The 27,472-nt window shown below is 45.7% G+C and overlaps 1 protein-coding gene across 1 annotated transcript; it reads left to right on the top strand.

Annotated features, from left to right (window-relative positions):
• Positions 1-15,834: 15,834 nt before the first annotated feature.
• LOC140467154 (complement C1q-like protein 4) lies at positions 15,835-27,102 on the top strand. Its single transcript, XM_072563256.1, has 4 exons — positions 15,835-15,942; positions 20,252-20,329; positions 24,951-25,056; positions 26,355-27,102. Exons 1-4 carry the CDS (start codon positions 15,937-15,939, stop codon positions 26,747-26,749), a joined length of 585 nt encoding a protein of 194 aa, XP_072419357.1. The 5' UTR covers positions 15,835-15,936; the 3' UTR covers positions 26,750-27,102.
• Positions 27,103-27,472: the final 370 nt, after the last annotated feature.

Here is a 27,472-nt window from a genome sequence, read left to right as displayed (position 1 = left end):
AATGCGTGACAGTTTTGGGATACTGATGTAGGTGTGCAAAAGTGGTAGTTACCCAGAAGTAACAAACATGAGTGAATGCTGGGAAAAAAAAATTGCACTGAAGAATGGGCCTTAGACATGTTCATCTACTTAACAAATAGATAACTGTGGCTTGGAAGGGCACAAGAGCATAGTTTAAATGATATGACATTGACACATAATCCATAGAGATACTGACTTTAAAATAGTGAGAGTGAGCTGCAGTGAAAGGCAGAAAACAAAAAATGACATATAGATACCTCGAACACGAGAACTGGGGATCTTGAGACTATGTATGATGTTAACAAGTCAGCTCTGTGCAGAATCGCATAGCTGTGGACTGGATCTTTGCTGGGAAAGTGTCATTTAGAGTCATAGAGATAAACAGCATGGAAACAGACGCTTTGGTCTAACTCGTACATGCTGATCAGATATCCTACACTAATCTAGTTCCTTTTGCCAGCACTTGGCCCATATCCCTCTAAACCCATCCTATTCATATACCTATTCAGATGCCTTTTAAAAGCTGTAATTGTACCAGGCTCCACCGTTTCCTCTGGCAGCTCATTCCATACATACACCACCCTCTGCATGAAAATGTTGTCCCTTAGATCCCATTTATATCTTTCCCCTCTCACCCTAAACCTGTGCCCTCATAGGTCAGGAATGTTGCACCTACATCCCTGATAACTCTGAAGAAATCTCGTACTTGGCTGACCATATCTGAAAAGAGATGGACAAGTTAAAAGAACCCAGCAAAAGCTGGGGATTCTTTAGTTGGTTTTTGGAAATTGGGTAAGCTCAATCATTCAGTGGTGTATGGGCGTACTATTCCTGATCATGATAGTCTTAGTCCTGGTAGGATACATTAAAACCCTTCACCGGTTTTGTAAAAAGACTACAGCCAGTGCCATGGTCTAGCAGGTAATCATACCGGTGGATAAGGATGTAGAATTCCAAAGACTAGCTCAGATTGGCTTCTAAGATTGTCCTTTCAGTACTGTTGTGGACTAGGCTAGACCACTCCAAACATTCTTAAGCAGGCAGCGCTAGACCTAACTTTGCAATTTGTTTTGGTAAGTGTACAGTGAAAATTATCCGGAGTAAGATAGCTAGGTTGACTACTAGATTTTAAAAGAGACTAAATTTTATTCACAAAATTACACAAAGAAACACAAAGAAGAGAATAAAGAACCCCTACAGAACTCAGTCTATCAAACTAGACTTAATTATGGTGTTCCAAATATACACAATGGTCCCAATAAGCAAACTCCCTTTAAAACCCATTATAAATGGAACACAAGCTTACAGGTTGAAGTTGAAGGGCAGAAAAGAGAGAGTTTCCACACAGCTCTCTGTTGAACTTCCCAGTTCAAGAATGAACTAAAATTGTTCAGATCAGTGCAGCTAAAAGAGCTGACCATACCCCTTTCATTCTACAGGTCACTTCTAAAGCATGACCACTTTGGTTTCCCGATGAAGGGCTTTTGCCCGAAACGTTGATTTCGCTGCTCGTTGGATGCTGCCTGAACTGCTGTGCTCTTCCAGCACCACTAATCCAGTATTTGATTTTCAGCATCTGCAGTCATTGTTTTTACCACTTTGGCCTTAAGTCTCATCTGTTTACATATAAACAAAAGGCTTCTCAAAATATTTTTCATCTCTGTACCAAACCAGTCTGATTGGAGTCCAAGCTGGTTTACTGCCCTTCTGAAAAAAAATCAAGGTCAGAGTCTCCTTGAGCCAAGGAACAGCTTTTAGAAAAAACAGGACTAGCATTGTGACAGTACAAAATAAGGGATTGTGGAAATAGTTAAAAACGGGGCCAGCAAATAAAAGTAAGTCACCTCAGCTATTCGAGAATGGGGACAGTGAATGCGCAGCTAAACACATAGACATGGCAGGTTTATTCAGACCTGATTTTACTTAAGCAAAGACAAGTAGCCAAACGTGTACACAAACTAAGCTAGTTAACCTCAAGTTGTCCCAATTCAGTGAGAAAACAGGAAGCTAAATGACATTCAACCTGTGCTGCAGAAGTTTGAGGTAAATGATCTGAATGCTAAGTGCCATGCACCCTAAGCTTAATGTAAGAAGTCGATTATGTTATCTAGGCTTGACAACCAATTTGTAATTGATTAATAAAAATGAACCAATACACGATTGACCCGGATTTGTCTATAAAAATACGAATGTAACAGCTGAAAGACAGATTCTTCGGGCAAGGGTGACTATTGTCCCTTTAAGATTGAGTCCCTTGCATTGCAAGTGATAAAGGCATTGTGTATGTGAGAAACTAGAATAGTGTCGTCTGACTAAATGTTCCTTTGACATTAGTTGGACACTGAGGTGAGATTTGTTGAAGGCAAGGAAGTCAGCCAGTCTTTGAGGATGAAGCTACAGTGTTATAGCTAATTTGGAGTGAGGCAAAAATAACACAATTGTGAACAACTTTTAAAAAAATTTCCTAAAACTGTAATATACTTTTTAAAATGTTTCCAATTCAATGAACAAGCTGCAAAATTTCCTCAAACATCAGTTAAGGCATGCGCAAAGCAGATGAAGCACTGGTGGTATGGCCCGCTTTCAATTTATGTGTTCATGCTTCCTTGGGTTGTTGATGTCATTTCCTGTGGTGATGTCATTTCCTGTTCTTTTTCTCAGCAGGTAGTAAATGGGATCCAAGTCAATGTGTTTGTTGATAGAGTTCCAGTACAAATATTCTCAAAACTCTCCAGTTCAATGCATGACATGAATTACCTGCTTCTTACTGGAAATCAAACGACTTTGAAGAAAAGGCTAAGTTTGTCAAAGTGCTAAGAGATGGGGGTTTATTGCCTTCATTATTGAAAAGGACTGATCTTGAGAGATCCCAAGGCCTCTATGCTAATGGTTGCCTAATAACATCATCTGGGTTTATTATGCTGAAGAGATCCAGGAGTCAGTGTAAGGAAGGCGCCACATAAATTGCAAGACTCTTTCATAGAGTCATAATATCATAGAGGTGCAGAGCATGGAAACAGACACTTCGATCCAACCATGCTGACCAGATATCCCAACCCAACCTAGTTCCACCTGTCAGCACCTGGCCCTCCTTCCTATTCATATACCCATCTAAATACCTTTTAAATGTTACAATTGTACTAGCCTCTACCACTTCCTCTGGCAGCTCATTCCATACACATACCACCCTCTGCGTGAAAAAATTGCCCCTTAGGTCTCTTTAATATCTTTCCCCTCTCACCCTAAACCTATGTCCTCTAGTTCTGGACTCCCCCATCCCACGGAAAAGACTTTGTCTATTTTTCCTATCCACGCCCCTCATGATTTTGTAAACCTCTAAAAGGTCACCCCTCAGCCTCTGATGCTCCAGGGAAAACAGCCTCAGCCTGTTCAGTACCCCCTGTTCAAATCCTCCTGGATTTACAAGGCAACATCCTTGTAAATCTTTTCTGAACCCTTTCAAGTTTCACAACATCTTTCTGATAGGAAGGTGACCAGAATTGCAAGCAACATTGCAACAGTGGCCTAACCAATGTCCTGTACAGCCGCAACATGACCTCCCAACTCCTGTACTCAATACTCTGACGAATAAAGGAAAGCATACCAAACACCTTCTTCACTGTCCTATCTACCAGTGACCCCACTTTCAAGGAGCTATGAACCTGCACTCCAAGGTCTCTTTGCTCAGCAACACTCCCTAGGACCTTACCATGGAGTGTATAAGTCCTGCTAAGATTTGCTTTTCCAAAATGCAGCACTTTGCATTTATCCAAATTAAACTCCATCTGCCACTCCTACTGAAATTCCTTTCTCAAGAGGCCCATGGGAACCTGCTAAGTTTCCAAATATTGGTATTTTTGTCTGCCTGGTAAAACCTGAAAAGCTATACTGTGACTACAATTTTGCGATTCAAGTCAAATTCAATTGGAATTTGAATTGGAAACTTATCATCGATCAGCAATTGTTAACAATTTGGTTTAATTGACAGGAAAAATGGATACAGGAATAGAATAGAATCCCTACAGTGTGTAAACAGGTCCTTTGGCCCAACAAGTCCACACCGACCCTCTGAAGAGTAACTCCCCCAGACCCATTCCCCAACCATCCTACATATACCTCTGACTAATGCACCTATCCTACACATCTCTGAACACTATGGGCAATTTAGCATGACCAATCCCCCTAACCTGAACATCTTTGGATTCTGGGAGGAAGCTGGAGCACCCTGAGAAAACCCACACAGACACGGGGAGAGTGTGCAAACTCCACAGGGACAGTCACCCAAAAGCACTGTGAGGCAGCAGCGCTAACCACTGAGCCACCATGCCACCAAAGTTGTCACACCATCCTTTATTTCCAGGACTTGGCCCACATAGGTTATTTTCCTCCCTGTTTAAATATAAAACCAACATTTTTGCAGAGATTTGTATTTTTGTGTTATCTGAGTATGCCTGTACGAAAGGTTAAAGGACATAGATTTCATTCCAGATCTTATTATAAGAAGAATTCAATACTTGCTGCAAGTTCAATATTGTTCATAATTAATGCATTATTTTGAGCTCATTAAAGCAGCCTGGTCGACACTTCTTATATTTTTCGTAGTTGTTCTAAAGAGAAGCAATTTCCATTTTGGTAATTGAAACAATATATTTACACTAATGGTGCAACTGGTGGAGTAGTGGGACTTGATGTTCAGTGCAGTTCGTGATTCACAGTCATAAGATTTGAGCACAGCTCTCTCAGAATTGTTGCCATGCATTAACCAAATACTGCATCAGGTCCACTGGTCTCAAAGAACAAAGCCCATTGTACAAGAACCTAAGTCTGTTCCATTTGTGCTGGTCAACAGTGCTTCAGTAGTGAGTTGATTGGTATGTTCTGTTCCATAGCCATTAAGTGAAATCTCCATCAGCAGTGTCCTCATTAACTGTCACACAATAATACATTCAATGCCAGTCTCTTCTGTTTACCTTACTCTATTAAAAGGTTAGCAAATGGATGATTCATTTACTCTTAATGTACATCTCAAAACATTTAATAGACTTGCAATTTTCTCTTTCGTATAAAAAAATCATGATTGTGCTACTAATATCCTATGGAGCAACTTTCAATTTAGCAACTGTTGCTATAGAGACATCTGTAGGCAAATATTATTTCAACTGTTGTGTCTAAAAGCACATATGTACCCTTAATGGTTCCATCAGTACTGATGAGGAATCAGACCTGAATGGTAAACTAAAAACACAGTGAACTGATAACAAATTAACATGGTCAATTAGCCTGTGTGATAGTCAGATGCAAAAGCAACCAATCATGAGCAACCAATGAAACATTCAAAATATTGTATATAAAAGGAAACCACTGTAGGTGCTGAAGGTCTGAAATAAAACATATGCTTCCTTCTTTTTCTTGACCAGAACTTCAACTTCGTTAGACAGCCAGTATTCCCTACACTTACCAGCCTGGCCCTTCACCCAACAGGAACATACCGTCTCTGGACTCTCATCCTCTCATTTTAGTTTTGGACTTAAGATTTCAACTTATACAGATGGAGGGTACCTGGTTAAGAAATTGGTAGACATCTGAAATGAATGCATTTTAAACAAGCTTGGAGTTAATGAAAATTCGAAATGGATCTCTGTTTGTCAATGTTTATCTTCTGGAGAGCCATACCTCAAAACGCGAACTCTGTTTCTCTCTCTACAGACATTATCAGAACTATTGAGTTCCTCAAGCATTCTGTGTTTCTTTCTATGTTTATCTGACATGATCGGAGGCAGAAGTGCAAGACCTAAACAATGAATGATCCATCTCTGGCTTGTAATGGAGACACAATGTCTAAATTACTTCAACAACTTGAAGGTGCTGGTGTAGGACTGGGGTGGATAAAGTTAAAAATCACGCAACACCAGGTTATAGTCCAAAAGATTTATTTGGAAGCACTGGCTTTTGGAGCACTGGTCCTTCATCAGGTGGAGCAGCGCTCCAAAAAAACCTGTTGGACTATAACCTGGTGTTGTATGATTCTTACTTCGATAACATAACCTGGACTGGAATAGGCATATAAATAATATGTCTACAAGAGCAAGTCAGAGACTCGGAATCCTGTAGTGAGTAACTCATCCTCCAAAGCCTGCCCACCATCTACAAAGTACATGTCAGGAGTGTAATGGATTCCTCCCCACTTGCCTGGATGGGGACAGCTCCAGTGACACTCAAGAAGCTTGATACCATCCAGGACTAAGCTGCTTACTTGATGGGCATCCCATCCAAAAACATTCACTCTGTCCACAGCAGGACATTTAATGACTGTGTATATGATCACCAAGGCACACTGCAGAAATTCACCAAGGCTCCTTACAGAGCAGGGCTTACAAGGAATGCAATGAACAGAATTATGGATATTAATTTTATGCTGAATGTAAATGGCACTTGAATTTCTGTGACAGCTCATGTTGGTCTGACCAATAAATGCCTATCTTTTCAAAATTAACCCCAAATCTTCCTCCAAAACAGGATATATTTGGAACATTCTTAGTGCTGGAACAATTTTTAATTACAATAAATGTGATAATGATTTATTTTCAAATTGCCTGCAATAAAAATAGTTGTCCAGTCCAGCATTAATATTATTGAACATCTTGCAAGTAATTAAATAAACGATGTCACTTTATATCATGACAGTATAACACTACAGGCACCTTTTAAAGGATCTGCCAGAGAGACAGCTAGCAACAGGGAAAAGCTAAGATCTCACTGGCTCTAGAGCAAGTTCAGCATATCCCATAGAATTTACTGTTGAGATGATAACACCACAGGGCATATGGGTTTAAATCAGCAGCATACCATTCCTGATGGCAGAACTGGAGGAGGGCACCATTTCCACTTTCACACCAAGACCTGGTACCCACAGAATTCATAGAATCCCTCAGCGCAGAAGGAGGCCATTTGGTGCCTTGAGTCTGCACTGAGCCTCTAAAGGGCATCCCAGCCAGACCAAAGCCCCCACCTTCACCTTGACATTTCCCCATGGTCAATCCACATAACGTGCAAACCTTTGGACTGTGCAAGGAAACCAAAGCACCCGGAGGAAGCATGCAGACTCCACCCAGACAGTCGCTAGAGGCTGGAATTGAACCCAGGCCCCTGGTGCTGTCAGGCAGCAGTGTTAACCACTGAGGCATCGTGCCTCCTCGTAAAATGCATATGGAATTTTAAAGGGCTAACTGCAGGCATCTGAAACACATGGATATATGAGGCGGGGGTTGTTTCTGTTGGAGGATCCCACATCAGGTGAAGGTTCCGAAAGTCCAGGCTGGCTACAAGAGAGGCACATTATAAAAACATGAGTTCCTGCATCAGCAAAGCCACAGGTTCGTGTTCATTTTTGTTTCATCAACCCTTCATAAACCACAGCCTCTCTCAATCTCATACCTCCTCAATCCACCTTCATGAAAATTTGACATCCTGTGAGCAGTCCCCCTCACCCCATGTCCCCAGCCACTGTCACTCAGAGTCATCTAGACTTGAAATGTTAGCTTGATTTCCAGCACTTTTTATTTACAGTACAGATTCCAGCATCGCAGTATCTTGCTCCTACAAATGCTGGCCCGATGGTTTAGCAATGCTTCCTTACGCTTCTTCCAGGCTGCCAGAGAATGTTAGAAGGTGCTCTGCCTGACTGAGGGCAACAGGAGTCGCTACAGCCTGAGTGAGGAATCCCAGAGGGGGTCTATCCAAGGTCAAGGGATGGTTCCGGAAAAGGGTCAATAACATTCTTTGATATGTGATCTGTGTCATGGGATTGTCTCTCACAGGTAACACACTAGTACGAGGGTGCAGATGGGCTGGTGAATTGTGTGATCACCCTCGGCACTATGTGGCATTTGATGCCAAAGACTGGTGACTATTCTGCTTGAGGGAATGGTTGGATAGAAACTAACATGTCGAAGGATGCAATATGAGTGATGAGGACATGGAGGAACAAGGGAGTCAGTTGGTATTTATCAAGCGACTAACTTTCCTCTTTCTTCTGTGACAGGCAGAACCAGATCAAAAGGAAGGGGCAAAGATAGATGGAAGGATAACCAAACTCTTGGCCTCATTTCTGCGAAGGCTGGAGCCCTCTGCTTTGCTGGGGCATGGGGAGGCTAGTCCATTGCTGACGGAAAGGCAGAGTGACAATGTAGCAGAGTGAGAATACATCCTAACTGGTGGTGCTATAATGGGCATGCTATGCTATTCCCACAGACCCAATGAACATTTATTGTCTTTTTATGCATGTTCTTAATCCAAATCCCAAACCTGGAGAGCATAGACTTCATCTCTGGGCACAATAGCACCTTTGAAGCTGAGATCCTCAAATCACTGAGCCAACTTAGTTACAAGCATCAGGATGGGTCTGAATTTCCCATCAACACAGCACAGACACAGCCCAGGAGCTGAGGGATGTTGTGAAAGCCAAGCTCCCAGGCACTGCTGAGGATCAGGCCTTACTGAGCTAAATGTTGATGGTGGTCCATTTGATCACAGCCATAAGAAGCCAGCCAGGCAAACTGCAAAGATGAAGGAAACACATGCTGGCCAATGTCAGGGTTTAGGCACAGCTTTGTATAGAGTGGGAAGGAGTTCATGCATGTTATAAGTATTGCCATGTGTCAAGCAGGTGATCAATGGCATCCTCCATTGAGTGATTGGTGACTTCCATGGAGAGCCAAGGTCAAACAATTAATCGTGTACTCCTTGCACTCAATTAACCAATTGATTCATGTATGCACAGACCTGCACTCCTCCAAAGTTGGTACCTGTTATGGACCAGGCCAGACCCCCTTAAAACATTTCAAGAAGGTAGTCCAGACCCTCACTTGCTTTGAGCAGGCTTAGAAGTGGATATTCCAAGAGTGATGCAGCTGGTCAAAACCCCTTGGTTTTAAACAAAACAGAATTTATTTACATAGTACCGAATGAAACACAAACAAAAGAGAAGAGAATATAGGATAACCTAACTTATTTGAAAACCAGCAGACTATCCAAACTTAGTGATACTGTTCTAAAATACTTGCAACATAAACACCCCTTGATACAAAAGGTAAAATCAAACAAAGAGTCTTACAGGAGAGAGACAGAGAGAGATGCAGAGAGATTCAACATGGAACACCTTCTTCCGTGTAACTGTTTCTTTGACCAGTAGCCTCAAAAAACAGCCAGACTGCTTGCTGAAACCAAACCAAATCGAAGCAGAGAGAAGCTGAGCTGGGAGAACTGGCCACACCCCTTTCATTGTACAAGAGTTTGTTTAAAATCTTAAAAGCTTCTTCAAGTAGATAAACCCAGGCATTTTGGAATCTATGTGTTTACAACACCTCTGAAAAAAAACAAGGACAATATCACCTCAGTAAAGGAGCAGCATTATCACAGCACACAAGCAGTTATCCTTTAATTCAAATCCCATTGGCGACATGTTATCTGCTTTTGCCCTCACTTTCCCATGGGAAGGCTATACTGTATAGAATGCACAATGTACTCCAGTAAACATGCCTTTTAAACTGCAGCCATCTCTTTACACTATTTCCTTGGTTTCAAGCAGTATTTTCCTTTCGTTTTCATCTCCAATCTGAAGCTAAAGGAAATAAAACAATGTGATATTTACAATATGAATAAAAAACTGAGATTATGCTCTCAAAGACAATTGGGTCAGTGGCCTGCTAGTAACTGGAAGCAGTTTTGGGCTCTACACCTTAGGAAGAGCTATTGGCCGTGGAGGGAGTGAAGTGTTGGTTCACTTGAGTGATCCTAGGGGCACGAGGGTTACCTCATAAGGAGAGATCACAAAAATTTGAATATTGCTGGTTATGGGATTACTTGATCAAGGGTTTTTAGATATCAAAGTTAACAGGTAGGGTTGATAGATAAAAAGTATTAATTCTGTTTGGGAGGTCCAGGATGATGACACTCTAAAAATTTGAGACCTTTCAGGAGTGAGATTCAGAGACTGGCAAAGTGTGGGAGATCTTTACATTGTATAATGCAGCTACAGGTCTATCAGATCTGTCATTATTGCCAGCTGTTTCTTGTGTGGAGGTTGCAGCCAGCATCCTCCCTCAGTGCACGGACCTAGAGTTATTTCTGACGCCGTTCAGACTCAAAGCCCCACTGCCCACGACTCCGAATGAAAACACCACAATAGGTAGTGCTTATAGCTTTCCTCAGTATAAACCCTTTCAAAGCCAAATACAACAGTTTACAACTCTCTTTCACAATCTGAAATTGATGTCAGATCCATTATTCATTCCAAATCTGTGATTGGGCAATTTTTATAAACAAGAATGTCTTGGATGGTGGGCAAAGGTGGGTGTATAGAGTTAGGTAACAGACCAGCTATGATCCTCACTGAATGGTCGAACAGGCTAAAGGGGCTGAATGGCCTCCCTCTTTCCAATGTTTCCAGAATTCAGAACTATTGGTAATTAGGTGGTCAAGTGCCAACCTGACATTTTGTGGGATTTAGCTGTGCAAATGATAGAATATTACAGTGAATGTAAAATTAAGGATGTCATCATTTACATCCCACTATCATTATGAGGGTCCACTTTGGTGTAACATTTGGGGAACTCATTCGACAGTTAAGAGTTTGTTCCTGTTGTCTTGAGTGTTTGGATCAGGGTCAGAACAGCAGCATAGATCAGAGTGACATCACGCTGTGTTACAGCGTCTGACATTGTTCAGGGACAGCAGTGGGAGTGCCCAGGTGCTGTTCCATTGAACATTGTGCTGAAAGTACAGTTTACATCCACACAAATGTCCAGAAATAATTACCACAGGGAATATTGGGGGTTTATCCATGAACTCTAACACACAGAGAATAGATCCTCTTCGAAAAGTATAACCTGAAACACCAATTCAAATAGTCATCACAGTCCCACAAGAGAAAGCACTTTTATAATTATGATCTAAGAATGGAGAGACTATATCAATCACAAAAGTATTAATTATTTTGAAATGGTGGTGAGTGTGACACTCAGCTTCCTGAATTGGCAATTAAAGGTTAACAATGATAGTGTACCTCATAGTTTGGGGTGAACAGGCTCATCAAGGTTGTTCATTATATCAACTCAAGCATATAACAATGGCAGGGAGGGGGAGGAGGGGAGAGATGGAGGGGAATGTGGTCCTACTTCTGGGGCAGAAGGGCCACGTTCAAGTCTCACCTATCCCATCAGTGTGCCATAACTTGTCTGAACAGGGTGATTGATATTATTGCTTTCATGACATTGGAAGTCATACATTGGGTATTTACTCGAGCACTTGTAAGGAGGTGAAATGGGGTGTGGTTCAAGTCAGATGGATACTGTAATGTGCCACTCTCTGAATAAATCTATTGGCGGCATGGTGGCTCAGTGGTTAGCACTGCTGCCTCACAGCGCCAGGGACCCAGGTTCAATTCCTGCCTTGGGTAACTGATTGTGTGGAGTTTGCACATTGTCTGCATGGGTTTCCTCCAGGTACTCTGGTTTCCTCCCACAATGCAAAGATGTGCAGGTTAGGTGAATTGGTCATGTTAAATTGCCCATAGTCAGGGTAAATATGGGAAATGGGTCTGGGTGGGTTACTCTTCGGAGGGTCGGTATGGACTTATTGGGCCGAAGGGTCTGTTTCCATACTGTAGGGAATCTAATCTAATCAATAATTACACATAAATTTGAAAATGAACCTTTCAGCTCAGCAAGCAAATTATATCCATAACCTCAACCTGAGCTACAAATCTTCTCAAAACTCACTATAATTACACAATTGTGACACTACATTTAAGTATTTAGTTCATTGGTTCTGAAGCAATGTGGGCCATCTGCAGTTCATGAAAGGCATTTTTATTTAATTATCCACAACATGGCTTTGGCTCGGTAAACATTCATGTCTCAGAATCTCAACCTTTCCCTTCCTATGTTGTTGGTTCCAATGTGGACAATGACCTCCTGCTGTCCCCTCTCCCCCATGAGAACACTCTGCACCCTCTCTGAGATATCCTTGCTCCTGGCACCAGGGAAGCAAACACACCATTCTGATTTTTCACTGCTGGCCACAGAAACGTATGTCTTTACCTTGGACGAGCAAGTCCCCTAACACAATCGACGTACCCTGGCATTACAGCCAGTCTCATTACCATAAACTTGGCTGTTTGTGCTACGTTCCCCCGAGAATCCATTACCCCCTACATTTTCCAAAACAGTATACCTGTTTGAAATGGCGATAGCCACAGAAACTCCTGCATTAACTGCCTACCTCTCTTATCTTTCCTGGAGTTAACCCATCCATCATTGAATACCTTTTAACAGGGCTCATGCCCAAAACATCGATTCTCCTACTCCTTGGATGCTGCCTGATCTACTGCGCTTTTCCAGCAACACATTTTTCAGCTCTGATCTCCAGCATCTGCAGTCCTCACTTTCTTCTACCTTTTAACAGGGCCACTATTCCCTTAACTGATAAAACAGAGCTTCTGTGAAATTGCATGAGTGAATGAAACTCCCACCGCAAATAGTAAACAAATCTCACAGCTGCGGTAATCAGTTTAATATCCTTCTTTCTTCTATTAAGTATAGGTATAACTTCTAACTTATTTAGAACATATAGGTCTAGTATTTTTATTAACATTTACTAACTTAAAGGACAAAAAGACCAACACTTCTTAATTATGCAGGAAACTGGGCAGACACTCTTTAATCCTATCAGTAGGAGCAGCCAGAGCTTAGCATATGTTTAGGCCATCTCCTGTTTCCTCTGACCTTTGTGTACTATAGATATAACAATGTAACACCAGAGTTGTGGAATTTTAATATATGTAAGAACTGTGTCTGAAGAGGTTACTGTAAGAACTGTATTTCGGGATTCTATGGCCACCTCGACCTTGTGCTGTTATTGCTGAATAAAGAGGCTGTTTTGCCGCTCACCAATCTCAGTTGTTATTTGAACATGATCCTACATTATGAAACATGCAAGCAAAGTGCTTCCAGCCAGAGCTCTGTATGAAAACCTGATGAAGGGCTTTTGCCTGAAACATCGATTCCCCTGCTCCTCGGATGCTGCCTGACCTGCTGCACTTTTCCAACACCACACTCTCAGCATCCTCACTTTCGCCTGGAGCTCTGTATGTATTAACAGCAAACACAAATATAGAACTGCATACTTGACACCTTTCTGCACTGACTGTGGTGTCTTCCTTTTCCTCTTTCAGTTAGCGTATTGAAGTTTCGAGAACAGCGAGAAGGAACAGGAGGTATGATGCTGAACAGCCAAGAGCTGCTGTGTTGCCTTCACAGGAAATTCTGCGTAAAGTCAGCAAATAGTACAAATTTCAGACCATTGTTACCAGAGTCCTTGCATTGGGATAGGCTTCTTCGTCCAGTTATCATCCCTGTATCTCTCCTCAACCTATTCTTGACTTACATTGGCATCTAGCTTGGAGGATTGTAATTTTAATATTTGCATCCACCCTCTGTGGCCTTACTTCTATAATTTTGTACAGTTCTGTGAGATCTCTGTGCTCCTCCAATCCTGTTATCAGACAAATGTCTATCAGAGAGCTCAGGGCTGATGTGTGAACAGTACTTGTTATGATTGTACACTGGCTTACTGCTGAAATGATCTTTCACAAAGACTATAAACGATAAATCTGTCCAAGCAGGTGAAGATATTAACTTGAAGAAGTGACATTAGGAGGTAAGATTTCCTGGTTATTGTCTTCTCCCTCTCAAGCTCTGAAAGAGAAAGAAGTTAATGAGGCCTCACCTCTTGTCCAACAGCTCTCTAGAAATCAGTGTTAAAGACAATATCTTCACAGACTACTTTGAATCTGTGTGAGAGAGGTATTTATTAACCTGTGTACATAAAAACTGTGATGTCTGCCCTGTATAAGCCTGAGCCTATGATTTCTAGTCTTCATATCCTGAAAGCATTGTTTTGGGAATTTACTTCCTGTATCTCATTAATTATTTTCTAACTCTATATGGAAGCTGGTGCAGGCACAAAGGGGTGAATGGCCGCCTTCTGCATTATAAATTCTACGACAGGTGCTCTGCAGAGAGTTACAATGACTTAAAACAGAAATTAATGAAGGACTTACATTTCTACAGCACTTCAGACCATCCCAAAGTTGATGTCTCTGCTGTTCCCTCATCCCTTGCTCTAAAAAGACTTTCTGTAGAGAGGAAAAATTGAGCCTCATGCCCAGCTCGCAACAAAAGATAGAAACGGAAATAACTACACAGAGGCTGGTATCCCGTCACCAAGTCACCCCTTATTTGCTTCCGGCCAGCCAGCTCGGAGTCAGTCCCCTGAGTGAGGAGAGGAGATTCTGTATCTCCTGTTTATTTTTTTCTTCTTTTTTTTTGTTTGTGCAGGCATAAGGCACAGTAAATGAACAAGTTCATAAAACTTTATTCACGTCCAGCCTCTGGGAAGAAAGGAAACGCCCGAGTGGCCAGTGATAAGCAGTGCACTTCTCAACAAAGGGCAATGCTGTGTGAATAAAATGTAAAAGGGAAGGCAGGAACTAAATCAAAATAGAGTTGGAGGGGGAAATAAAGCACTCCACACCGCGCAGTGCCATCTCTCCCTGAAAACTTTGAGGGCGTTGATAGACACCACGTGCTCCTTCTTTAAGGACACCCGGACCTGAATGTAACCACAGAAGAGGGGCAGGTAATTGGCCATAATGACCCCCCTCCATGGCTTGCTGCCTGGACCTGTTTATAGCTGTCAGCCAGGGCTCCCTCGCTAGCCCAGGTCAACAACCCCAATCAAGGATCTCATTGTCAATGAGATCAACTTTGTTCCAGTCACTACAGAATATTTTTAAGTTGTCAATCATTGGAATCTGTCTGTATGAAGCCACAACACCAGCAAAGATCGATGGAAGTGAGATAATGCTGTTATATTACTTACCCAGGATGTGTCCTACAGCTTGCTTGACAATAACTATGAAGACTATCTGCTTGGTATCTAGCCATGTCCTGTGCTTCTCTCTCTCTCTCTCTCTCTGTTTAATTATAAATGCTGGTGATTTCACTGTGAGTCAGATTAAACAAGTGTGCAACCAATGAGAAGCTACTCAATATTTCACAGCATGCATAATATTATTCATGTCTGATCCAGAGACTGTGACATTTCTGCTCAGAGATGGCAGCTACTTACATGAAGTTTCTACCTTGATAGCAAGTCTCATATGCTTCCACCTCAAAGTCTAAGAACATGACCGACACTCCCTGATAGTATTACTGACTGAGTGGCGCACTGTCAGAGGTTCAGAACTGAGGGAGTGCTACACTGTTGTGGGGTCTGTACTGAGAGAGTGTTGCACAGTCAGTGGGGGAATACTGAAAGAGTGCTGCTTTGTCTGCGGTGACAGATGGAGGCCTATCCAGACTAGATGTGGGATGAACGTTCTCAGTCAGTCAGCTGATGCTGGGTGCTCTGTTCATTTTCTTTGCATTACTTCATCTTCATGCTGACTTCTTGTAACCAAGTGTAACTGTCATCTACCCCGGGCAGTGGCTAAGAGTCAACCCCACCTGAGTGGGGCTGGAGTCACCTGTAGGCCAGATCGGGTAAGGGTGGCAAATTTCCTTCCCTAAAGGACATGAATGAAACAATAACTCACAATATTTCACCCCATATTTTCTTAATGCTATTCAAATCCCACCAGCAGATCTGTCTGGATGTGAGCCCACATCCTCACATTAATCTTGTTTGTCCAAGGACATGTCACTGCTTCCTCTCCCATTGTTCCAATATCCTGTTTTCTAACTCCTAACGATATTAAAAACAACACAGAGAGAATACCCTGTACCCAGAGAGACGTGAGGGGAGAGCAACTCAGACACGGGACCGAGGACCGGTGAAAGAAAAATTAACAACATCATGAAAGTATATGTTTGCTTCCATTTCAATATGACAATATGTTCAGTTTAGTTTCTGTCTGGGTGGATGTGGCTGTTTAGTATCATTTCAGTGAAGAACTTAGGAAATGCTGTGGATTCAGTCGCTAAATGAAAATGTTGTAAGGATGACATTGGGACTTTCAGAGTGCAGTGGCCTGAATGAATGTTAAAATTAGTATTACTCTAGAATTTCATACAATGCAGGAGTTTGAGAAATTCTGTAATGTCAACAGTGTACTTGGAAAGACTGCAGTACTGAGGGATTGTTGCACTGACAGAGGGTTAATGCTGAGGGAGTGCTGCACTGTCAGACGGTAGGTGCTGAGGGAGTACTGCACTGTCAGAGGGTCAGTGCTGAGGGAGTACTGCACTGTCAGAGGGTTGGTGCTGAGGGAGTACTGCGCTGTCAGAGGGTCGGTGCTGAGGGAGTACTGCACTGTCAGAGGGTTGGTGCTGAGGGAGTACTGCGCTGTCAGAGGGTCGGTGCTGAGGGAGTACTGCACTGTCAGACGGTAGGTGCTGAGGGAGTACCGCACTGTCAGAGGGTCAGTGCTGAGGGAGTACTGCACTGTCAGAGGGTCAGTGCTGAGGGAGTACTGCACTGTCAGAGGGCTAGTGCTGAGGGAGTGCTGCACTGTCAGAGGGTCGGTGCTGAGGGAGTACCGCACTGTCAGAGGGTCAGTGCTGAGGGAGTACTGCACTGTCAGAGGGTCAGTGCTGAGGGAGTACTGCACTGTCAGAGGGTTGGTGCTGAGGGAGTACTGCGCTGTCAGAGGGTCGGTGCTGAGGGAGTACTGCGCTGTCAGAGGGCTAGTGCTGAGGGAGTGCTGCACTGTCAGAGGGTTGTTACTGAGGGAGTACTGCACTGTCAGAGGATCAGTGCTGTCAGAGGATTGGTGCTCAGGGAGTACTGCACTGTCAGTGTGTTGTTGCTGAGGGAGTACTGCGCTGTCAGAAGGTCAGTGCTGAGGGAGTGCTTCACTGTGAGAAGGTCAGTGCTGCGGTAGTGATATACTGTTAGAATCTCAGAACAGTGGGCGTATTAGTTTTAGAAATTCAAGGAAATGGTTTCAGTCACACCTAAAGAGCTTTTATTAATCCTAATCTGCTAGCTCAGATTCATCCCCACCCTTCCTCCACCCCACCCCGCCCCAAACACTCCAAGGGAGTACGAGCTCAGTCTGTGCAAACTGTCATCGGAATTGTAATGCTTTCAGCCCCAGGGTTGTTCCAGTAAATCTGCATGGCTCCCTGGGCAAGGCCAATATCAACCTTCTGAGGAGAAGGACCCAGACCTGAATCCAGTGACTCTACATGTGGGTCTGAGGCAAGGAACACAAGCCTAGCCCGCACAATCAATGCTGATGATTGAACACTTTCAGCTCTGGTGAGGGGAACGGTCAATATTAGCTCTGAGGACTAGGAGCTTTCCTCTTTTTCCTCTCCTCACCTGTGCTCCCACCCCTCCACCAGGCCCTTTGACCCCATGTATTGTGTCGAGTTGTTGAAGGTTATCAGACCTAAGGTTACCAATGGGCCTCAGATCTTCAAGCCAGTTCAAAGGCCAGGGGTTAAGCTGAGGTTACTGCCTCAATAGAGTTTCAAGCACAGCCGGATCTCTGACGCAGATTCTGGAGAGGGGCACAGCCACTGAGGACCCTTGCTGCAAAGTGTGGTCACTGTTATGACAGGAAATCCTGCAGCCAATTTGTGCTTGTTACGGAGAAAATCACTCTCTCCACGGTATCCATCAAACATTTCCAGGACAGAAACAGCACAGGATTATTAAACCTACCCCTGCAGTGTACTCATCAAACAAGCACAGTGCAATGGTCATCCCTGAATACGAAGTCAATGTGGTTCCCCCTCCTGTTCTTCCCAAACTCCCTCTAAAGACCGAGATGATAGAGTGCAGGCCTGTCCAGACTCAAGGTTGTACAGGTGGGATTATCATTCCCAGTCAGTCAGCTGATGTTGGGTGCTCCGTTCAGTTTAATGCTGTCTTAGTTTCTGTCTGGGTGGATGTGGCTGTTTAATGTCATCTCAGGGAAGAACTTAAGAAATACTGTGGATTCAGTTGCTAAATGAAAATGTTGCAAGGATGAGATTGGGTCGTTCAGAATGCAGTGGTCTGAATGAAGTTTAAAATTAGTGTTACTCTGGAATTCCATATAGTGCATGAGTTTGAGAAATTCTGTAATGTCAACAGCATACTTGGAAAGACTGCAGTACTGATGGATTGTTGCACCGTTGGTGGATCAGTACTGAGGGAGTACTGCACAATCAGAGGGTCAGTGCTGAGGGAGCGCTGCACACAGTCAGAGGGTCAGCGCTGAGGGAGCGCTGCACACAGTCAGAGGGTCAGTGCTGAGGGAGCGCTGCACACAGTCAGAGGGTCAGTGCTGAGGGAGCGCTGCACACAGTCAGAGGGTCAGCGCTGAGGGAGCGCTGCACACAGTCAGAGGGTCAGTGCTGAGGGAGCGATGCACACAGTCAGAGGGTCAGCGCTGAGGGAGCGCTGCACACAGTCAGAGGTCAGTGCTGAGGGAGCGCTGCACACAGTCGGAGGGTCAGTGCTGAGGGAGCGCTGCACACAGTCAGAGGGTCAGCGCTGAGGGAGCGCTGCACACAATCGGAGGGTCAGTGCTGAGGGAGCACTGCACACAGTCAGAGGGTCAGTGCTGAGGGAGCACTGCACACAGTCAGAGGGTCAGTGCTGAGGGAGCACTGCACACAGTCAGAGGGTCAGTGCTGAGGGAGCACTGCACACAGTCAGAGGGTCAGTGCTGAGGGAGAACTGCACACAGTCAGAGGGTCAGTGCTGAGGGAGTGCTGCACACAGTCAGAGGGTCAGTGCTGAGGGAGCGCTGCACACAGTCAGAGGGTCAGTGCTGAGGGAGCGCTGCACACAGTCGGAGGGTCAGTGCTGAGGGAGCGCTGCACAGAGTGTCAGTAGCAAGGGAGTGCCGCACAGTCAGAGGGTCAGCGCTGAGGGAGCGCTGCACACAGTCAGAGGGTCAGCGCTGAGGGAGTGCTGCACACAGTCGGAGGGTCAGTGCTGAGGGAGTGCCGCACAGTCAGAGGGTCAGTGCTGAGGGAGCGCTGCACACAGTCAGAGGGTCAGCACTGAGGGAGCGATGCACACAGTCAGAGGGTCAGTGCTGAGGGAGCACTGCACACAGTCAGAGGGTCAGTGCTGAGGGAGCGATGCACACAGTCAGAGGGTCAGTGCTGAGGGAGAGCTGCACACAGTCAGAGGGTCAGTGCTGAGGGAGCACTGCACACAGTCAGAGGGTCAGCGCTGAGGGAGCGATGCACACAGTCAGAGGGTCAGCGCTGAGGGAGCGATGCACACAGTCAGAGGGTCAGCGCTGAGGGAGCGATGCACATAGTCAGAGGGTCCGTGCTGAGGGAGCACTGCACACAGTCAGAGGGTCAGTGCTGAGGGAGAGCTGCACACAGTCAGAGGGTCAGCGCTGAGGGAGCACTGCACACAGTCAGAGGGTCAGCGCTGAGGGAGCGATGCACACAGTCAGAGGGTCAGCGCTGAGGGAGCGATGCACACAGTCAGAGGGTCAGCGCTGAGGGAGCGATGCACACAGTCAGAGGGTCAGCGCTGAGGGAGCGATGCACACAGTCAGAGGGTCAGCGCTGAGGGAGCGATGCACACAGTCAGAGGGTCAGTGCTGAGGGAGCGATGCACACAGTCAGAGGGTCAGTGCTGAGGGAGTGATGCACACAGTCGGAGGGTCAGTGCGGAGGGAGTGCCGCACAGTCAGAGGGTCAGTGCTGAGGGAGCACTGCACACATTCAGAGGGTCAGCGCTGAGGGAGAGCTGCACACAGTCAGAGGGTCAGTGCTGAGGGAGCACTGCACACAGTCAGAGGGTCAGCGCTGAGGGAGCAATGCACACAGTCAGAGGGTCAGTGCTGAGGGAGCACTGCACACAGTCGGAGGGTCAGTGTGGAGGGAGCGCTGCACAGAGTGTCAGTAGCGAGGGAGTGCTACATTGTCAGAGGGTCAGTGCTGAGGCAAGATCAGTAAGAAGGGTGATTCCTGATGAAGGGCTTTTGCCCGAAACGTTGATTTCGCTGCTCGTTGGATGCTGCCTGAACTGCTGTGCTCTTCCAGCACCACTAATCCAGGATTGGAATTAGCACTAACTGTCAGATGAATGGATGATGCTGTGTAAGACAGAGATGTGGTGAAAACTCGATATAGTCGTTATCAGATTGCTACACTTTTTTTGCTGAACTTTGTTTGACTCTGTGAATTATTTGCTGTGCTTGTTTCAGGTAATCTGGCTGTTTTCAATTCTCTGTCACTTCAGCTGCCATTCAGTTTCCTCCCAGAACTGTAGCTGGGCATCTGAGGTAAGTCTCTGCTCCAAACCGATTGCTGAGCTCCCCCATTGTAACACAGAAACATAGAAGATTGGGGCAGGAAGCGGCCATTTGGCCTTCAAGCCAATTCCACCATTCATCACGATAATGGCTGATCGTCTAACTCAATATCCTAATCCTGCTTTCTCCTTTGATCCTTTGATCCCATTCACCCTGTGGCAAAGCTGCTCCTTTAGCAAGGTTATGCTGTCCTTGGCTTTCTTTCTCCAAAGAGGTCATAAATGACATACATTTCAAAAAGTCTGGGGGTTGAAGAGTATTTGGGCCAATCTGATAATTGCTAACAAATAATGCCTCAGGCAGAGGCTTTCAGGTTTCAAGAAAACTTGTGCAATGAAAGGGTAGTGTCCAGTTCTCCCAGCTCAGCTTTCCACTGGTTTGTTTTGTCTTTAGCAGTAATGGAAAATCTGCAGGACCCAGAAACAGGCTGAGACTGATACTCTCTCTCTCTCTCTCTTTGCCTTCTCTCCTGCAAGACCCTGTGTTTGATTTTACCTTTTCTGTCATGGGTGTTTATGGGGTTTGTAGCAAGTATTTGGAACAGCATCATTAAGTTGGAGTAGTCTGTTGGGTTTTCAGAGAGGTTAAGTTATTAGGTATTCTGTTTTCTGTTGTTTGTGTTTCATTCAGTAATCTTGTCAATAAATTCTGTTTTGTTTTAAACAAAGTGATTTGACCAGCTGATTCTCTCCTGGAATATCCACTTTATACCTGCTTAAAACAAAAAGTTAGGGTCTGGCCTATCTTCTTGAAATGTTTTGAGGGGTCTGTCCTGGTCCATAACAGCCCTGAACCCCCTGCAACCACATCTCTGTGATGCCTACCATATCACAATCATTCACAATGATTTGTGTCATTAATTCATCTACTTGTGATGAATATTATGAGCATTCGGGTAAAGTGCCTTAATGCTAACTTTCTTATCATTATTAGAGATATTGGAAATCATAAGATATCCTAAGTTATCCTTCCTTTTTGCTACACCCTGAGTCTGCCTTGAGCTTAAACCCACCTGCAATGAGTGAGTGAAGGTCAGCGAGTCAGTGAATGAACATCAATGAGTGATGTGGTGCCTGAGGGAGGCTCAGTGAATGAGTGAGTGAGTGTCAGTGAGTGAGGCATTTCTGATGAAGAGCTTATGCTCAAAACGTCAACTCTCCTGCTCCTCGGATGCTGTCTGACTGGCTGTGTTTTTCCAGCACCACACTTTTTGACTAACATTAGCTAACCTCCATTCTGCAGGAACTCTTCCAGAGTCTGTAGAATCCTGGAAGGTGACCACCAATGCATTCACTATTTTTAGAGCCACTTCCTTAAATACTCTGGGATGTCGATTACCAAGCCCTGGGGATTTATCTACCTTCAATCCCATCAATTTTCCCAGCACCATTTCTTGACTAATATTGATCTCCCTCCATTCTTCCCTCTCACTAAATCTTGCATTCTCCAAGGTTTCTGGTATCTGATTTGTCTTCTCTTTTATGAAAAAAGAAGCAAAGTATATATTCAGTTGGTCAGCCATTTCTTTGTCCCCGGTTGTACATTTCTCCCATTTCTATTTGCAGGGAATCTACATCTGTCTTCACTAACTTCTTTCTCTTCACGTACCTATAGAAACCCTTTGTGTCAGTCTTTATGTTCCCTGCAAGCTTGTGTGATATCTGTCGGCTCAGCTTGGGACTGAAGCTGCGTCTTCATGCACTGGGCGGTCAATGTTGTAATTTGGGTCTGTCCACCAGGGATTCCATAGGTTGTATTGTGGTCCGTCCAGGGTTCTTCCCCATTTTAGCTGAGCCATTGCTCAGAAGGCTGAGAAGACTTGGGGCAAGAACTCCCCTGGCTGTACTCAGTGGCAATCTCTGTCTTGATGGTTGCTCCTGGATTTACCTGGGCGAGTGAACGGAGAGGTGACTGGGCCGTAGGAACAGGAGACCTGTGGGGTTGGGAGAGGAGACAGAAGGTCAGGCTGCTGGAGGTAAAGGTGTGTGGTCACACTGAGTTGAGACAGGATGGTCTGGGCATTGGGATGAGGTACAAGGATCATACAGGATGGAATAGCTTGAGGGTTAAACCTGATGACAGGAAGGTCATGTGTGTCCTTTACATGGTGTCCCCACTGCTCCAAATGGTCTATACCAGAGCACAGCTGAGTGAAGGGAACAGTGACTGAGTGAGTGTGGGTGAAAGACTGAGGGAGGGAGGGTGGGTGAGTGAGGGTCAGTGAGTGAGTGAATGAGGGAGGGAGAGAAGGAGGGTGGTGTGGTGAGTGAGTGAGTGGTGGGTAACTGAGAGTGTGGGTGAGTGAGTGAGAATGAGAGTGAGTGTTTGAGTTAGTGAGTCTGTGTGAGTGAGTGACAATGAATAAGAGAGTAAGTGTGGGTAAGTGAATGAATGCGTGAGGGTCAGTGGGGGAGTGGGGTGAGTGAATGAGTGCCAGTGAGTGAGTGAATGAGTGAGTGACTGAGGGTCAGCGAGTGATGCAGTGATTGAGGTAAGCTGAGGGAATGTGTGAATGAGTGAGTGAGTGTGTAAGAAAGGGGCTGGGTGGATGTTGAGTAGAATGACATTGAGCTGCATATACCCACATGTCTCCATCTCTCCAATTCCTCCCTCCGCACATCCGGCAAGGCCAGGAGACAAAGCCAAGCAGAAACCCAATGCCCTCCCCCATTATTGTGTGTGAATTTAACAGAGGCAAGCTATGAGGGTGTCCCCAGAATGCAGTGCCATGATAGTTACGCCAGAATGATTTCAGCCCCGATTCCCATCCCATCCCCAGTGACGAGGGCTAATCTGTTTCTCTCAAGCTCTGCTTCCGAACAAAGATAATAGGAACATTTTATTCGTAAGCTCTGCTGCTAGGAACATTTAAATTGTCATTTCAATTGACAACTCATTTAAATTATTGAATTGTAGATTGTGAATTGTTTCATAATTAATTGTGAAATTCACTTTCAATGTTGTGACAATCTTTATCTTTCCAAACCCAGCGCTGCACTGTCTGAGGGTCAGTGCTGAGGGAGCGCTGCACTGTCTGAGAGTCAGTGCTGAGGGAGCGCTGCACTGTCTGAGGGTCAGTGCTGAGGGAGCGCTGCACTGTCTGAGGGTCAGTGCTGAGGGAGCGCTGCACTGACCGAGAATCAGTGCTGAGGGAGCGCTGCACTGTCTGAGAGTCAGTGCTGAGGGAGCGCTGCACTGTCCGAGGGCTGGTGTTGTGGGAGGACTGCACTGTCTGAGAATCAGTGCTGAGGGAGCGCTGCACTGTCTGAAAGTCAGTGCTGGGGAAGTGCTGCACTGTCCAAGGGTCAGTGCTGGAGGAGCGCTGCAACTGTCCAAAGGTCAGTGCTGAGGGAGCGCTGCACTGTCCGAGGATTGGTGCTGAGGGAGCGCTGCACTCTCCGAGAGTCGGTGCTGAGGGAGCGCTGCACTCTCCGAGAGTCGGTGCTGAGGGAGCGCTGCACTCTCCGAGAGTCGGTGCTGAGGGAGCGCTGCACTCTCCGAGAGTCGGTGCTGAGGGAGCATTTCACTGTCCAAGACCCAGTGCTGAGGGAGTGCTGCACTGTCCGAGGGTCAGTGCTGAGGGAACGCTGCACTGTCCGAGGGTCAGTGCTGAGGGAACGCTGCACTCTCCGAGAGTCGGTGCTGAGGGAGTGCTGCACTGTCCGAGGGTCAGTGCTGAGGGAACGCTGCACTGTCCGAGGATTGGTGCTGAGGGAGCGCTGCACTCTCCGAGAGTCGGTGCTGAGGGAGTGCTGCACTGTCCGAGGGCCGGTACTGGGGGAGCGCTGCACTGTCTGAGAGTCGGTGCTGAGGGAGCGCTGCACTGTCTGAGCATTGGTGCTGAGGGAGCGCTGCACTGTCTGAGGATTGGTGCTGAGGGAGCGCTGCACTGTCTGAGGATTGGTGCTGAGGATGTGCTGCACTGTCCGAGGATTGATGCTGAGGATGTGCTGCACTGTCCGAGGGTCGGTGCTGGGGGAGCGCTGCATTGTCTGAGGATTGGTGCTGGGGGAGCGCTGCACTGTCCGAGGGTCGGTGCTGGGGGAGCGCTGCACTGTCTGAGGATTGGTGCTGAGGGAGCGCTGCACTGTCCGAGGATTGATGCTGAGGATGTGCTGCACTGTCCGAGGGTCGGTGCTGGGGGAGCGCTGCACTGTCCGAGGGTCGGTGCTGGGGGCGCACTGCACTGTCCGAGGATTGGTGCTGAGGGTGTGCTGCACTGTCCGAGAGTCGGTGCTGGGGGAGCGCTGCACTGTCCGAGGGTCAGTGCTGGGGGAGCGCTGCACTGTCCGAGGGTCAGTGCTGGGGGAGCGCTGCACTGTCCAAGGGTCGGTGCTGAGGGTGTGCTGCTCTGTCTGCTGGTCGATGCTGAGGGAATGCCGCACTGTCCAAGAGTCAGTTCTGAGGGAGAGCTGTATTGAGGGGTAGGCACTGGGGGAGTGCTGCACTGTCCAAGGGCTGGTGCTGAGGGAGCATGGCACTGTCTGAGGGCCAATATTGAGGGAGTACTGCTGAGAGACCTCGTTCCATCTCTGCATGGCTTTTTGAATATGAGCTCTACTGAAATCAGGCTTCTTGTATTTTATTTCAGTTGACCTTTCAGGATGCAAAGAATGCAATTGATAAAATGAATGGGATAGATGACTTGACCAATAGAATTGCAAATTTGGAAGAGCATGTCACTACTCTGCAGAAATGTAAGTGAGAATATACTCAGTGTGACCTTTCGAAGGTTCATCTTGTTCAGCACCTTCCTGAATGAAGTTTCTCCATTTCGGTCACAGGCCATTTTGGCCACGACTTCACCAATCACTGGGGATGCTTGCCCTCCTCAAGGTGGTGTGGATGCCATCTATAAAGGTCTTCCCCTGTGCTCCTGGGAATCTCTGGGTCCAGATCGATTTCTCAGTTAGACGCTGCTTATGGAATCTGGTTTGGTTGGCATTTCACTCAATGGGACTGGTTTTGAGTGATCAGCTCCTTGGTTGTGGCCATGTTGATTGGGCAGTGATGTCTGCTCTTGGACCATCTTTTCTGCCCCTGGATTTGGAGATGCTGCCATTGAGGAACCTCACCATGTTTTGAGGTTTTGCCTGTCCATATCTCAGAGGCTTATAACAAGAGGGTGCCACTACTGCCTGGTACATCATGAGATATTAAAACTAAAAACATTGAGCCACACAAACCCCAGGCATTGGCCATCTCTAAAAGGTGAGAATCCAACGGTCTCTTTTCTGAGATTCAACAGCATTGACATCACTGAACACCCCCACAATTTACATTTTGGGGTTTGCCTTTGACCAGTAACTAGCCATATAAATACTGAAATGACGAGGGTTTGGGGTTTTTGCAATAGGTAACTCACTTCCTGACTCCCCAAGCCTGTCCATCATTTGCAAGGCACCAGTTAGGAGTGTGATGGAATACTCCACACTTGCCAGTTAGATGCAGCTCCAACAACAATAACGAGGCTTGGCACTATTCAGGTCAGAGCAGCCCACTTGATTGGCACCATGTCCCATGACTGAATAAAAGGTTGCCCTATCTCCACCAGATCCTCCAGCCCCCTACATCCCTCCTCATCTCTGTAAACTCCTCCAGTCCCTACAACCTTCTCGGATCTTTGCACTGCTCCAATTTCAGCCTCTCATGCGTCCCCGGGGTTCCCTTTGCTCTACCATTGGAGGCTATGCCTTCAGCTGCCTTAGGCCTTGAACTACAGAAACACCTACCTAAATCTCACTATCCGTCCCCTCCTCTCTCTGTGTGTCTTCCTCTTAGACGTGCCTGTAAAAACCAACTTCTTTGACTGAGCTTCTTCTCACCTGCTCCTGAGATGCCCCTGATGTGCTCCAGGTTCAGGTTTGTTTTTCTTGAGTGAAGAACCTTTAAATGGTTAACGCCATTACAGGTGTGAAGTGAATGCAGGCTGTTGTTGTTGTAATTGGAGGTTGCATTCTTCCTGGTCTCACTCCAGCAAAACTTTTATTTCCAGATGTGCCGCGCATCATTTTCCATGCCAAAGTATCCGATGGCGTGAACCCAAGTGGAGAAAGGCGCCTGGTCTATGATGCGGTTATCGTGAACAAAGGTTCTGCCTACAACTCTGCAACTGGGGTCTTCACTGCCCCTTTAGCTGGGACCTACCTTTTCACCTACTCGCTGCTCGGGGGGCCAACCTCTGAGGTGCGCCTGGTAAAAAATGAAGAAGACCTGAGTTACATTCACACTATCCTGAGCACAGGGGAAGCCCAAACAGGATCTATGCCAGTGATACTGACCCTCGAAAGTGGTGACCAAATCTGGGTCAAACTCATTGAGGGAAACACATGGAGTGGACGAGGTGCCCTGAATTTCCAGGGTATCCTCCTGGAGGCCAGTTTGGAATGAGATTTGGGGCTTTGGCCAAATTCAATAACCTCTTCCCAATATGCCACTCCCCCCTCACTCCCCATACCCTTTAATGTCTTAACCGGTTTAATCTCAGACTCCCCACATGTGACCACTTTGGGTCCATATTTATATTATGTTCACCAAATTAATTAACAAGGTCAAGAAAGTCCCTTTGACACTAACATGTGGCTCATGAGGAAGATATATTAATCAAATCACTGCATGCAAATAGTAATCAGTCACAGAACACGTTGTTGTACTTAGTTGGGTTACAGCTAACGAATGAATAGTCATATTAGTAAACCTGGACTTTCATTTGGAACTGTTCAAATAAAGCTTGTGAAATTGTTCATGGTGTTAAGTCTTTTCTGTCTGTGGAAGACATTGCAAATTCAAGGTAATTGTTTACACAGCTTGACACTCCAAATCTTGGTCACTCCCTGAGCAAGAACATTGTGACATCACCGGGTTGACCTCATAAATAGTAGAGTTTCATGTCTAAGTTAGCAGAAACACAGCAACAGGAATTGGCCATTCAGCTAACCCTGTTGTGCCTGTTTCATCATTCTGGATGATGGCTAATCATCACATTGATGCCACTTTCCCCAGTATCTCCATATCACCAGCATCACAAGTCCCCAGAAACCTGTCGATTTCTGTTTAGAACCTGCTCAAAGATCCTCCAAATTACTCTGGGCTAGAGAATGCCAGAGATTCACT

This window comes from Chiloscyllium punctatum, chromosome 45 (genome assembly GCF_047496795.1).
Source record: "Chiloscyllium punctatum isolate Juve2018m chromosome 45, sChiPun1.3, whole genome shotgun sequence".
Lineage (NCBI taxonomy): Eukaryota > Metazoa > Chordata > Chondrichthyes > Orectolobiformes > Hemiscylliidae > Chiloscyllium > Chiloscyllium punctatum.
This window is presented reverse-complemented; position numbering and strand designations above follow the sequence as displayed.

Excerpts from the sequence above, each read along its gene's own strand:
- LOC140467154 (XM_072563256.1), top strand. Across the intron at positions 20,330-24,950 it reads ACTGTAGCTGGGCATCTGAG|TTGACCTTTCAGGATGCAAA; the intron begins GTAAGTCTCTGC and ends ATTTTATTTCAG. Across the intron at positions 25,057-26,354 it reads TGTCACTACTCTGCAGAAAT|ATGTGCCGCGCATCATTTTC; the intron begins GTAAGTGAGAAT and ends TTTTATTTCCAG.